General features: G+C 44.4%; 1 protein-coding gene across 8 annotated transcripts in view; it reads right to left on the bottom strand.

The window, feature by feature from the left end:
- The window catches only part of LOC102056638 (PH and SEC7 domain-containing protein 3), a 140,467-nt gene that overhangs the window by 20,346 nt on the left and 105,372 nt on the right, over window positions 1-14,749 (bottom strand). For all 8 annotated transcript variants that reach the window (XM_027816141.2, XM_055698776.1, XM_055698777.1 and 5 more), the window contains 4 exons: window positions 13,212-13,282; window positions 7,106-7,263; window positions 6,083-6,227; window positions 2,278-2,421 (listed from right to left, as the gene is read on the bottom strand). In XM_027816141.2, the coding sequence (XP_027671942.1) occupies window positions 2,278-2,421; window positions 6,083-6,227; window positions 7,106-7,263; window positions 13,212-13,282 (518 nt within the window). The remainder of the gene's footprint in view (window positions 1-2,277; window positions 2,422-6,082; window positions 6,228-7,105; window positions 7,264-13,211; window positions 13,283-14,749) is intronic.

Below are 14,749 nucleotides of genomic sequence, written 5' to 3'. Positions count from 1 at the left end.
TGTCTTCCTTGCTCCAGACTTTTTCACTAGGCTTACGTATTTGTGACCGCTGAAGGCTGGTTTTACCAGTAGAGACCCAGACCAAGAAGACACTGAGTAGCCTGGCCTTTCCCTGTTCTGTAACCAGGTCCCCTGCCTCATTATGGGCCCATATTTTCCCTAATTCTCCTGCTGTTAGAAACCTTTCTTCCTGCCCTTCGCATCTTTTGCCAGATTCAGCTCCACATGGGTTAAATGGAATTCTACATGCTTGGAGAGTGTTTCTATTTCTCCTGTGTCACCTGCCACTGCTTCCATGTCCTGCACACTTCTACGGTGGAGTTTTGCCAGGAGCAACTTGTTCAGCCATGAAAGCCTTCAGCCATCTTTGACTGGTCTCTTGCTCGTCTGGGTGAACCATTCCTGAGCTTAGAGGAAGCCATCCTTGAAAAGCGACCAGCTCTCCCAAAGCTCCCTTCTCCCCAAGTTCCTATCTAACGGGATTCTTCCAAGCAGTTCCCTGAACAGGCCAAAGTCAGCTCTCCTGAAGTACAGGGTTGTGATCCTACTTTTTACTTTGTCTCTCTCCTTTCAGGATCGTGAAGTGCAAGATCTCATGGTCGCTGCTGCCATGACTGCCCCTGACCTTCATATCCCAAATCAGTTCTTCCTAGTTTGTAAGTGAGAGGTGCAGCAAAGTGCCTCTGCTTGTCTGCTCCTCTGTAACTTGTGTTGGCAACTTATTGACACTGCACTCCAGAAATGTGTCCTGGATTGCTGTGTTGTCCCTCCAGCAGATATAGGGGTGGCTGAAGTTCCCCATGAGGACCAGGGCCTGCAAACACAATGTTTTTTCATGTTTTTTTAAAAAGGCTTGCCAGACAGCCACCACAATGACACCCCATCTTGGTGTGCCTGCTAATCCTGACCCACAAGCTCTCAGCTGGCTCATCACCTTTCCTCTGGCAAAGTTTAATGTGTGCCTGCTACTCAGTCACGTAAAGGGTGAGACCCCTTTCTCACCATCCCTGTCTGTCCTTTCTGAAATGTCTGTACCCACTCATGACAGCACTCCAGCCATAGAAGGTACCCCTTCACCTCACTTCAGTCCTATTTTATTGATTATATAGTCTCTCCTGTTGCTTGCCAGTCCTGTCCACCACTGTCTTATCTGACTGCTGCTCAGATCATTTCAGGTGTGTGAGATGTGGAAGAACAAACTGGCCATCTCTGCTCCCTATACAAAACAGTAGCAAAACATCTATGCAGAACACCTCAAGCTCACCATACGCAACGCAGCCCAGAGCTACAGCAAAGTCAAACCCAGGCGGTTATAATCTTCTGCAAAAGCAAAAATACACAACCAGTCAAGCCCAGGAGTAAAAAGAGCTCCTCCAGAAGAAACTCATATAACACATGGAAGGGGGCTTACTTCAGTTTTGGAGGCTTGTGTTGCCTCCAGCATCTCCTCTGGTAGTCCCTCTGACTTTTGTCTTACCTGGTATTTGTCTTCTTCAGACTATAGATACTCCTTGCCTGGCAGCACCTATCTAGAGCAAGATCCATTCAGACTCAAGGCAACATTGACTCTCAGTTCTGGGGGAAAAAGCTCAGTGGGGCAGCCATGAAAAATACCAGGCATCTGCTGGGGTTGCTGACTCCATCCCACATAGCCCTGCAATGTGGCAGACACCATGATGGATAAAAGCTGCTGTCAGATACTCAGAACAAGGTCTTAATGCAACTGCCTAAGTTGCATCACTCAGTCCTATGATCTTTAATTCTACCCTTTTCCTGCTCGTCCTGACATCTAGCCCACTGGTACACAACACAAATGGCTCTGATGAGGCATGCCCATGACAGTAATTTTAGAGGAGCAGTTCCTTCAGAACATACAGTGGAAGACAATTATCACGGTGTGCAATTACTGCAGAATGCAGTCATTCCATAGACTGAGGTACCAACACACTAGGCAACACATGGTCTTGCAAGATAAGACAGTTCCTGTCTGAAGACATTATCTCTTCCAACAGATACAGCAGGCAAGCACAGGGGGTCATATTTTTATCCTCGATTTTACAGATGAGGAGCTAAACTCATGGCTAAGGCCACAAGAAAGCCTTACCGGAAAGAGGAGCCACATTGTAGCTTTTAGGATTGCTGTTATGTATGTAACAAGCACATACTCCTCAGTTAAATAAGCTGAAAAATGCAGAACTTTAGGACTATATCCCAAATATAAGACCAGCTGCCCCATCCACACCCAAAAAGGAAAAGTAGTACGTTTCCCATACATACCTCAAACTCCAGATAGTGGTCCTTCAGTTTGTAATCATCTACTTCCTTGCCTTTGACCTTCTTGTCAGGAGGATAGGAGCGATGTTCAGCAAGTTCAGTGGAGATCTGCTTCAGCTTAGCTTCATGGGACTTCAGCTGTTCATCCTTCAGAAACACATTAAGCACTTAAGTGACACAATCTAAAATATTCAATAAGCAAATGAAAATACATAGATCCCTGTACAATAATACCAAATAGTTCCTTTTTCTTTCTCTCTTTCTATCATTTTGTAACTAATTTTAGTTAGATTGATAAGGTCTGTTATCCCAGAGCTCTGTCCCCAACCGCTCTCTTGAAGGCACCCAAGCAGTGGACAAGTTTGCATAAAACCTCAGCAGCTAGCAGATGCCTCTGGGAAGGATAGCAAACCTGTCATCCCTCGCCTTGCTGAGAGCAACGAAAGCAGCTTGCTGCGGAGCATTGCTGACAACATGACACTTCTAGTCTAGTAATTTTTTTAGCAAATTATTTAAGGCTGTTGTGCATGCAGTTAGGCAAAGGGCAGAATGAGACAGGTGAAGACCCTGCCTCAGGACTTTGCAATTTAAAAGTCATGCCTTCCAGGACAGAAAAGACATGGGGTCAGGGCCCTTCCCTCCCTTTCTGCACTACCAAACACCCTCTGGTCTGCCGTTTCCGTTTGTTCAGAACAATGCAATGCATCCAGAAGAGTAAGGGCTGTCCAACCCTCAAAAAGCATCTCTTTTTGCTAAGCTGCTACCAGCTTTTATCCCACTGTGCAGCTGGAGAAAGTGAGGAGCTGCTACTCTCCCTTTCTAGGTGATTTCCTTTATTATAATCCCAGGCCCACGCACTTCCTCCAGTCCATCTGTCAGCTAACCTTCCCCCAGCTCAGAAGGTTTCCATCTCCTGCAGCTTGGCCTTCTGGCCATTCCTAGGTTTTGATCTGAAATTTTGTCTGAATTAGGTAAGTCCAAAATATAGACATGACCATGCAGATCAAACACTATCATACAATTTTTTTGTAAGCAGAGCCTTTATTTAGTGTTGGGGGGGGGGGGGCGGGGATTGTTGTTTGTTTCGGGTTTTGTTTGGCTTGGTTTTTTTCTTGAATAACTTCCATGTTGGACCCAGTCTGACTAGGCTTACAATGCTATTTGCAGTCAAGTAGAAGGTGCTAACTTGAGTGCAGCGACATCTTTTATGAAGGAGAATTTTTAATAACAAATCTTTGCTTTATAGTATTGACTAACAAGTATTTCATACAAAGTAAGGATGAGAGCACTGTATGTAATCAGTGTCCTTAGAGGAACAGATTAATGTAATTATTTTTTTAAGAAGACACAAAGGGATAAATGTTAAAATTGGGGCTTAATTTAGGAATGTTTCAGGATCAGTGAAACCGCTGATAGAAGAAATGTTTTCACTTTGATTAGATTAAGCATCAACTGAATTGTTGTGACAGCCAGAGTTGTTGTACCAGCGGGCAGTACCCAGCTCAGCTCCCGCACAGTACCTAGCCTCAGAGGAGGGGATAGCTGCCAGGAGCTGTCCCCCAGTGGTGCGGCAGCACAGCTTGCAGTGTCAAGCCTAGCTTGGACGTGCCTGCGCCACACTGAGCCACACCAGGGAGTGAGCCTTTCAGCTTACTGACCTGCAGCTGAGGAAAAGACCAGAAAGGGGGAAAACTTCTATAGAGGACGATAGCTGAGCCCCAGCTAATCTTGTGTTTCAACTATTTTGCAAGAGAACTGAAGAAAGAAACATGTGGGATAATTTGCCTCCACCTATACGTGGAAGGCTATTGGCTGCCAAAAATTCTTGTTGCTGTTAGTAACTACCCTGGATCTGCTTGTGCTCTCTGTTAGTGCCCAATCACTCTTTACGTTGTGCTGAATCCCTCGTCCCAGTGACATCATGTTGCAGTGAGTTCTACAGCCTGATGACAGGAGGCCTTTAAGCAGCTATTAATTTGGCACTTGTAATTTCCAGGGCAGTAGCTCTTTGGAGCTTTTGTGTGTACATGCACATTCTTGGGAAAAAAGGGAAAAAACACCATCCTAGTAGATCTTTTCTGGACTGGTTGTTCTTTCATATATAGCTTTGTCACATCCCTCTTTGGTTGGACTACAAGATCAGTCACTGATCTCCTTTTCAGAGCAAACTTGGTACAATGATCTTGCACAAACTGTCATGTCCAACCTCTCTCCCTTGCCCATGTTAGATTCTCACTGCATCCTGACTTCTGCCTGACCAGGAACAGGTCCTTTGAAGAACTACTGTCCATCATGATTCAGCTCACAAAATCCTGAACAGTAACAACAGGGATTTGACAGTTCATATTTTTTTGTCTGCCAAATGAGAAGCAGCCTGCTGGCAGCTTTTCCACACTGACAGATAAAAGCAGACATGTTTCTGCTTGCCTTTGAATTTATCTGCTTTGAACACTTAACACTCTTCTGCCTTTAGCTAAAACAGCTTATATTATTCCACTTTTTGTGTCTCCCCTTCTTCAAGACACAAACGATAGGGCTGTGTTCTATATTTTTTCCTTTCGAGATTAAATGGAAACAATGAGACTAGGAAAAAACATGCTAAATGGAACAATCTCACAGAACAAAAATGAGTAAAAAAGCTTTTTTTGGTGTCTGGGGGTAAATTATTGAAGCCCCATACAGTATTTTAAAAAAGGTATGCATGAGAAAAAGGTAAAACCACGAATGAGACAAGTTAGTATTACTCTTTATGAAAGGTGTTTTAAACTTTAACCCAGAATAGAAAATGGAAACTCGGTCACCACATCGTATGAAGACAGGATACTGCCATGGAGAGGGAAAAAGCAGGGGCGACATATAAAAACCACCCCCTTAGAGAAATACAGATGATGAGATAGTCGTTTCTAAGGAGTGTTGCTAAGCTAGGAAGATGGCAAAAAAATGCATTTAAGAAGCAATCCAGCACAGGCAGATGACTAAAAGCTATAAGAGGTTACTCGTAAAGTATACACCTAGGACTGGGATTTATCACCTCCGCCACTCTGTCAACCTGATCAACGCAATCAATATCATATTCGTGCTGGTGCAGGAGGAATTGTAGACATGCATCACAGCTCCCAAAGAACCCAGATCTATGGGCAGAAGCATCAGACCCAGCCAGTATAAAACAAACAGAAGTAGGTGGGTTTTTGTGCAAGAAGTAGTAGAACTGTGAAACTCCCTACCACAGGATGTTGTGGAAGCTAAAAGCCCATGTGATCACAAGGGGAGACCAAAGATGTTCATGCAGAAAGACTGTCAAGAGACAGTTTATAAATATATATCAAACAGGAAATCCGTGAGCTGATAAGGGTTGCAGTCTGGAAAAGTATTATGGGAGAAATACAGTCGATGCTTGCCTGATGCATCAGCTTTCACCTTTTATCACCCCAATAAGCCAAAGACCAGGAGTATGTCCATTTCTTCTGAAATGAGTGGCAATAAACACTCACATTCAAAAAAACACCAGACAATATTTGAAACGTTCTCGGCAGAGCCATAAACGCAGGATGAAAAATCTGTATCTGGTCCTAGGAACGCTGGTGATTGCTTTTCTTCAAAAATATAAATCAATTATATTCAAGTCTGCTCATTCTGTACCCCCACTTCAAATACTGCAGCGGGAAATGAGCAGAGATTTACCATGCAAACCTCCTTCTCTTAGGAATGCTAGCCGCAACAGTTATAAAACAATGCCAAGGACCACTGTCCAGTCTCCAGCCAGCCAGAGAAATCACAGTCACCTACCCTCTACATAAAAACAGCTCACCTGAGATAGCTTCGTTGTGGTTGCTGGCAGGAGCGGGCGACTGAACTTCTTCTGAGAGCCAATTGCTGCTGGAAATGGTGGTGCAGAGAAGACAGCAGCCACACAGTTGATTTTGTTGATCCAGGTCTGCATTTCTTCTTGGCTCCTTGGGAAGAAACATGTATTGAGCACCTGTTGACTCAGCCTCCTCTACCTCTTTCCCACCCCTTCAATGGCATTTGGAAAGCGAGAATAACCAGAACTGGAAAAGTCTCACAGTCTGCTCAGTTTTCTGGTCTATCTTTGCAAGCAGTTAGTGTCAGGTATCTCAGTCACAGGCTGGCTCATGATTAAGTCCTTAACTCACCCTAGCATGCATCTTTTCCTAACCCAATCCAAACAACACACACGACAGAGCCAACCAATGCCCTGATTCAGGCATATGTCGTAAGGTCTCAGCTGTGCTGGACACCACAGATCTCTAGGAGGTTTCACATGGATCTCAGCAGAAAAGGCTCATGCACCAGACTGATGCATAGGTTTTTGATGTCAAAAGCAAAAGGCAAGTCATCTGTCTGGATATCACAGCCTAAAGCACTTAATCAAATAATTCTTGTGTTAAGTAGTAACTTTGTTTCTAGCCAAACTGTATCTTCTAGAAAGACATTCAGCTAGGACCTGATGACATCAGGAGACAGACAATCCAAGACTGCCTTTGGTCATTTGTTTCAATGATTAAGCACCCGGACTGCTCTAAGTTTGTGCTTTGTTTCCAAATTGAATTTCCTGCAGCTTCAACTTCCAGCTGCTGCATCTTGTCATGCCTTTCTCAGCTAGATGCAAAAGCCTCTTAAAACCTGATGTTTCTTTCTTATGAACTACTTGTGCACTCTAATCAAATCACTACTTAATCTTATTTCTGATCAAATAAACAGATAGAACCTCTTAAGCCTCTGCTTTAACCTATCCAGGCATGAATTTACCCCTCCTTCACCACTGCTTTCTTTCCTCAATGACTGGCACAAATCAGAAGGGAACACTTACTGGGCTTGGAAAAGCAGGACCCTCCAATCTGCTGTTTTAAGCTTGAGGACATTGGGTTTCTTCTCATAGTCTGTTGCCTTGGATGCCAGCGCATGATGCACACTAACTGCATTCTTCAGATCTTCCTCTGACAAAGCCTTTTCTGGCTTATATTCATCCTGCAAGAGTTAACAGGAGGAAAATGCCATCTTATTTCTTCTCCATGTGCTCCTCCTTTTTCCTTAGCCTGGGGAAAAGCCTTGTTCCATAACCATTAATAGTATTAAAGTACATGAACTGAATGTAACCTGACTTGAGCACTTAGTTTCCACTACCTTTAACGTCTTTTCCTTTTGCTCTCCCTCTTTTTTTTTTTTTTTTTTTTTAAATCTCTTTGCAAGGGAGAGAAGTCATTCCAGTACCTGCTTGACAAGAAAAGGGGTAAACAGGGACTATTTGACTATCACAACAGCTGTGGACTATTTATCTTCATTTCAGGAGTCCTTCATGGCCACCTCCCCACTTCCACTGCTCAGTTGCTGGTTCCTGCTTGGGTTCTCAGCCTCTACTGCTCAATTTTTATTTTTCTCTAACAGCTACCTCTTTATGCCTTCCCAGGCAGGCCCTGACACAGTGGAGAAGCTTCCTTATCAGTCTCCACAAAGCAAACATAGCAACATCTTTTAAATCTCTCTGCTCAGGGTCTGCAAATGGCAAGCACAGCACTGTCCAGGTTTTTGACACAACCGTACCATCACTCCTAACACCAAATGACAAAAGCAGGGAGTCAAAATCATCTGCATCAAGCATCAGCCGAGGAGCAGTCTGGTCTCTGGAGTGACAGAAACTGGATGAGGGCACAATCATGGTATAGCCACAACTTCAGTTTGAAGCCCACCTGACTACAAATGGCTTGAGAAAGCCAGGAGCTTTTTCGAGGAGAAGTCACTTGCCAGCAATGCTGCATGCGCAGTTTCTGCAGGAGAGGCCAAAGCAGACTGCAACTGACTCAATTTATCCCCCTTAGTACATCACAGAAATCAGTCTCATCTGAAACACCCACCCAGCGAGGGGGTGTGACGGCTGCGAGAGGAATAATTCCCTGCAGGCATGATAACTATTGATGCCTCCACTTGAACACAAGAATTAGGAGATGGAGTTTAGCAGGAAATAAGAGTGCAGGATGCAGAGCACATGCAGGGGTAGCACTAGCTTAAACACCCAGAGAGGCACCCACCCCAGAGAAGAGCTGGTTAACATGCATGAATCGGTTTTACCGGGCTTATCTGGCAGCACACAGACCAGGCTTGCAGCCAGAGGCTACTGCACCACTGCCAAAGGGCTCTCCAGGATGAGTTTTAATAGATGGGGAATCACCAGCTATAGTGACCACCTCACAGAAGGGAGGACAAAGCATCCTGCTCCTCTGCCACATCTCATCCTTTCTCACAGAGGTCCAGCTAGTGCAAGCCCTGAACTTGCTGCTGCTCATACCCAAGGAGATGCAGCTAACCAGCAGTACTGTCACAGCACCACCTCCACTTGTGGCCAGACAAGGGCACAAGCCAGCACAGACCTGGCAGGCCTAGCAGAAAGGCAGAGCACTGCTGCACAGAAAATCCAAGGGTAGTTTTCAACCTAAACGTCAGTCACACCACAGGTTTTCAAGGTCCAATAGCAAGCAAAGCTCAGTGTCCTTCCTCTCTCATAGCCTGAGCCCCAGCAAGTTTTGGAGGGCTCTCCATATCATGATGGACTTTGCCGACTCCTGCTCAGGGCACTCTCTAAACCTTCTTCAAGGAAGATTTGGGAAAGTCCCTAGCCAAAGGACTAGAACTGAAGGAGGCTGTCCAACATCCAACCCAGTCCCATCTAGAAGATGGAAGAAGCAAGCCCCTAGGTCAATCCTCTTCCTTCAGGCTTCAAAAGCTGATTTATTTGGTAGTCATTCTGGGAGAAATTACTGGTTCCACTGTCCAGGGATACTAGGAAAACTTCAGGGCCAGGAAATGAACTTAGACAGGCCTCAGAAATGTGTTATTCTGGACTTCCTCAAGTTACTGCCTAGAGACAGTGTCAGTTATCACCTGGCCTGCTGCCTCATGGCTTCCTCCATAAGATGCATCCAACATCCACAACCTGCTCTGGTGTTTAAACCTCTTCCAGAAGAACTCCACATTTGGGCAGTGCCAGGCACAGTCCTGGCTTTCCAACAGAGAACGTTCATGATAATCCTTGCTAATCCCACCAGATCAGCTGGTTGCAATCTACCTTGACAGCTGGGGCTCCGCCAGCTTCTCCAAAGGCACTGATCAGCATACCGGAAACGTCTCCACATAGCTGGCAAGCCTCAGAGAAAGCTGGAAGGACATGACTGTGCTGTCAAAATTCCTCCTCTAAGGCCTCTGACTCTTTTCAGCTGGCAGGGAATGCTAGGGAAGCAGGAACATTCGTATCTCCTATGCCGTCAAGAACAGCACGTGCCCTGATGTGCTGGTGTCAACATGGAGGTTGAGCTGAAATGGAAGGCAGCTCACTAAAGTTAGACCAAGACAGTGGCAAGAAATATATGAGGAGCCAGAAAGGAACTGTGACCTCTCTGTCAACTGAAGGCTGATGTGAGCGCTGCACACAATGCAATGACATGCTGAATTCATCTTTCTCAAGACTCTTGGAGAATGACTTTCCCACATCCTGCTGACCTGCAGTCAGCATGTTTCTAAATCCATTTTTGATAGACCAGAGAATGGCATTTGGCTTTTTACCAGTCAGTGTACCGTGGGTGAATATCTCTGCTCAGTTGCATGTAACAGCTGCAAAATTCTCTTTCAGAAAGTCTCATCAACAAATACTTAACATCATTCTGTCCTTTCCCTCTTTTTTTTTAATGTATTTTAATATAGGAAGTACATTTGAGAAAACATAAAAATATCTGAAAGCTTGCAAGATTATCAAGTGACATATCAAAAAGCAAAGGTGTTGAAAGCCTCACAGAAGAGTCCAACAAAACACGAAGGTCCATGCCCAGAAGCAATTTCTAGCAAGGAAGAGAGGTCAACCTCATATCCTCTCCTTATAAACCTCTGTACACACATCACACTCATGTCAGTCTAGTGAACAGACATTCTGTCAAGCTCCTGCTCTGCAATTTCCCCTTGTTACGAACAAGAGCAGGAAACTAACCTTGGCCTGAGGATGCCCAGACACAGGGCCAACATCCCAAACATGTCAAACCTCTCATTTGATATAATACTGTGCAGGCATGTTTAGTTGGCTAATTGTGAACACTTCCACTGAGCCCTTCCGGTGGCCCCTGTGCTCACTAATTCAGAAACAATCTCTCTTAAATCACACATTTAAAAATAAAACAATATGCAGCACAGGAATTAGCACTGGAACAGTTCCAATGGAAAAAAAATAATAAAATGTGGGCATGGAGGTGAGACTGCCCAGATAAACTCCTCAGTAGATCTCAAGTGACCACCATTTACAAACCACTCTCATACACGGACTCTGACAGCAAAACAAGGAGAACTGGACTGGTATGCAAACAGAATGACAGCAGAATTGGGATCTCACTGCCCACTGGGGGAATCACAGCTGCTACGAACAATTAATGTTTCTATTAGAGTAGTGTCTTGAGGGAACAGCTGAGTTTCAGATAAACACAGAAAGCAGTGGTGCACAGTTTAGTACATGTGTTTTTGTGTATACAGCACATAGAATGTGAGATTTCTCTCTCCCTTGCTTGAAGAGCACCCAGCACAATGCAACCACCACCACATATGACCTCCACAGTTACGCAGAAAATATACAGATAATGAAAGAAAGAGGGAAAACGTATGTGTATATGTTAATGCACCCTGCCTTACAGTACTCCATAATCAGGAGAAAAGGCAAACAGAGGAAAGAAAATCCTTTGCCTGTGACTACTGCCAAAGCTATGCATTTCTATAAACACCCTCCTGAACCTTATGAAATGAGGATAATTTCAGTCTCCTGGTACATTGCAAAATGAAACAACAGCTCAGCACCTTTTACTGCAACAACTAGCAGTGTATTTTAAAACACCAGCACCCTCAGCTTCTGCAATACCATGCCCCTAACAGATCAAAGTTTATTTCAGGGCTGAAACAAAGTCCTGCTGGACCTTCTGCAGCTAAAGAGAAATCAGAGCATGTTTCAAAGCTGCAGCATGAGGCACTGTATTTGAGCAGGGGCTGGAGGCACCCTGGGGAGTCTCACAGCTGACCCATCACTCTGGGAAAGTCACTTCCCATCAGGCCCCTCTGTCAACCTTCTACACTCTGTCAACCTTTTATGGCACTAAAGTAAAAGCCTTGCTTGTCACAGTGCTACAAGTAAGATGGCTTCAGTGCAAGTGTCTTCACAACCAAGTGGGAGAGTGCAGCTTTGCAGAATAACCACCCTGTAATCATTGAATTCAAGTGCTGCGACAAGTGCAAGACACACAAATAACAAAGAACAAGAACTCCAGCAATGCCTTTCATTCTGCAAAGATGTTGTCAAGTGAAATTACTCTCTTGCTCTCCAAAGGATGGAGGGTGAGACTGGAAAGAGAACCATTCTGTAGAAAATGTGCATGCTACATCAGCATTTCTACATTTTGTTAAACAGAAAGCTTTTAAAACTAATATGCCAGTGATACTCATAGAAGTATTTCATTAATACTCTACAATAGACAGCATCTCCATTTTTTCCCCTTGAAAACTTATTAATCCCCCCTCAAAGATCAGATAAATTAATTAATGTGTTATAGACAAGGAGCCTTCTTACTTCTTAGGGAACCACACAGTCTTTTCAGGTGAATATTGAAGATGACTTACTTCAGAAATCAGAGCGGGTGATTCCATTTCACCCAGGAAAGAGCAAGTACAAACTTGCCATGAAGGCCACTTAAGTAAAACCTGAACCTGCTGCCAGCAAAAGGACCAGAGGGAAGGCTCAGCTGCAATTCAGCAGTTACCTCCAGTCTCTTGCACTGGCTTTCAGCAACTTTCAGCTCAAATCTTCCATGCTGACTGCAGATTGTTTTGTCTGTTTCAGGACTTCAACACTCTCAAAAAGGTACTACACTCAGAGCATCCACCTTGTAAACCTCATGTTGTAAGAATTTGATCCAAACCACGCACTCTCTTCTCAGAGACTATCCAGGTTGGTTCCAATGAAACCAACAACTTCCAAAAGCCACAGCAGAGGAGGAGAAAACAGCAGTATGCACTTGAGCTTGCACTCCTGATAGTTGCAAACCACAGTGGAAATGTAAAAAGCCTTTCAAAGGAGCACACATCTACAACACAAGGCAGCCTGGACAAACACCACCAATTTCTTTAATATGCTGGGGGGCAAACAGCCTTAACAATCTACTTAGCTGCTACTATTTATTTGATTTTGACTGTTCTCACTCATACGTTGCATTTCACATTCCAAGAGTACAGTTAAAACTGTACTATATTTAAGCTTGAACCAAAAGACTTGAAGGGTTTCAGCTGACTCCTTTTTTTTGAGACTTCTTGCTGTTAGGGAGCAAAGTCTGTTAAAAAACAGTGTCTCTTCTTGCTTTGGGGGGAGAAAAAATAGTACCCTTTTATCCTTCAGTTTTGCTGTGGAGCAGAAGCTGTGGATTCCTACCAAGGCCAAGCTGCCATTCAATTGTTTTGCAGCTGGTCTTGCAAGCATTGCAGAAAAGTGTATTATGAAAAGATGGGAATGGAGGACAGCCTTACAGGAGGGGAAGTCAGATGTATGAAATGCAATGTTAAAAGCAGCCTAGAAGAATGTGTGCAAGATACAGAGATAATGCTGTCTTTGCTGGTAAAGCTGGCTATTTTTTCAGCCATAAGTGACAGCAAGGGTATAAACTGGAACTGATAGGGTGCACATGCGGATGGGGACAATAGAACTGAACTTGAAAGTGTGAAAAGCAGGAGGGTGTCAATGAAAGGATTCATGTCTGAATGTGTGTGTAAACAGGGTGGGGAACAGAGAGCCAGCTATACTGTGTGTCAGAAGGGAAAAAGCCTGGAGGTGGGCTCTGAGAGCAGAGAGGATGCCTGCTGCTTTATCCCTCTTTAATTAGTTTCCAAAAGACAGTGATTTCCCCTACCTTCTGCAAGTACAGGACCGTTCCCTTCAGCACAGCATAAAAGGTTTTCCAGCCCCGCTTTCCCCGGGGAGCTGCAAAGAAAACAAATGAAAATCCATTTAACTCAGATCCATTTTTACACTTTGTCTAGGCAACAGGAGAGCTACATTAGTCCTGTGTTAAACCTCTTTTGTACTCTCCTTTTCAAATGACAATGCAACTCAGCACAGTGCCTGCACATACCTACTGTGAGAGAGAGTAATAAAACAACCCTGACGACAGCCCTGGACTCGATCAGAAGGGAACAGTAGCAACGCGGAAAGCAGGCCAGAGAGATCCAGTCTTTATGCTCTTGCAGGTAGGCAGACACTGCCCCTGCACAGCTAGATGAGAGCTCCGTGCCACAGCAGCTTTCAGAAAGAAACACCCATTCTCCGTGCCACAACAGTCTGGCAGGCACTGCTCAGGACTAATGTGACACTGCTCATAAAGCAGTGCCTCTCAAGAGCATTCTTCCCCCTTGCCGCTGCAGCACACCCAAGTTGGCACTGAGCGGTCAGATGGCTCCTTGGTCCCTTTCCCCTCTTCTTGCAGCCATGGGGGAAGCCGAAGAAGAGAGACGGGAGCACAACAAAATCCTAAGGGAAAAACCACAATCACCCTTCAAGAAATGTAAAATCAGTTACGAGGTTGAAGAATGTAACAAAGACAACACAACCAGCTCAGAAATTCCTAGAAAAAAGCGGTGGGGGGGTAGGGTGGGGAAGGAGTGAGTCAGTCAGAGAGGGGATTCAGTGTGAAGTTTGAAATATAGCTGCAGCTGAGGGAGAGAACACACAGGCTGTACAGTCACAGTGCCAGAGACCAGAAGCCTGCATCTAAGTTCACTCTCCACCAAGAACACACCACTGACCAGCACCCACTTGCCTCTATACTGAAATTAATAACCCGTGCACAACTAAAGCATCACTCTCAGAAAGGCATCCCATTCTGATCTGATGACAGCAAGTGATAGTGAAGAGGTTATTAGTCCCCTGCTCCAGAGGTTAATCATTCTCATTTCAGATAATGGGCCTTATTTCTAATTAGCGTTTCTTTGGTTCAGCTTCCAGCCATTGGACCCTGTTACATCCTTCTCCTCTAGATTGCCTAAGTGCTTTAACCCTCAGTACTCCTCTCCTGGGAAAATACATATAGCATGCAAGCACATCACCTCATTAGCAATCCCGCACAAGCTGATCTCTGCCCTGCAACAACTCTATTAGGAAATGAAATATGAAAATGTCTAACTTTAAAAAAATGAATTGCATTGTATTTGCGACTGGAAAGTCAGGATTTTACTTTTTCAAGAGCTACATGAGAATGAGAGACAGACCTCTAAGATGTACAGGTAATTCTGAAAAAGGCCCAAATTATATTACTCATAAAAGGATTATCCCCAAAATGCCAGTGTCCAGCATGCTAAATAATGAGCAATGCTGATTACTTATAATTAAAGAAAGAATTTCATAAAGGCAACTAGGTACAGTTACATATTAAGGTTAAATAAACAGAAGTCT

The sequence above is a fragment of the Falco cherrug genome, chromosome Z (assembly GCF_023634085.1).
Source record: "Falco cherrug isolate bFalChe1 chromosome Z, bFalChe1.pri, whole genome shotgun sequence".
NCBI classification, from domain to species: Eukaryota; Metazoa; Chordata; class Aves; order Falconiformes; family Falconidae; genus Falco; species Falco cherrug.
This window is presented reverse-complemented; position numbering and strand designations above follow the sequence as displayed.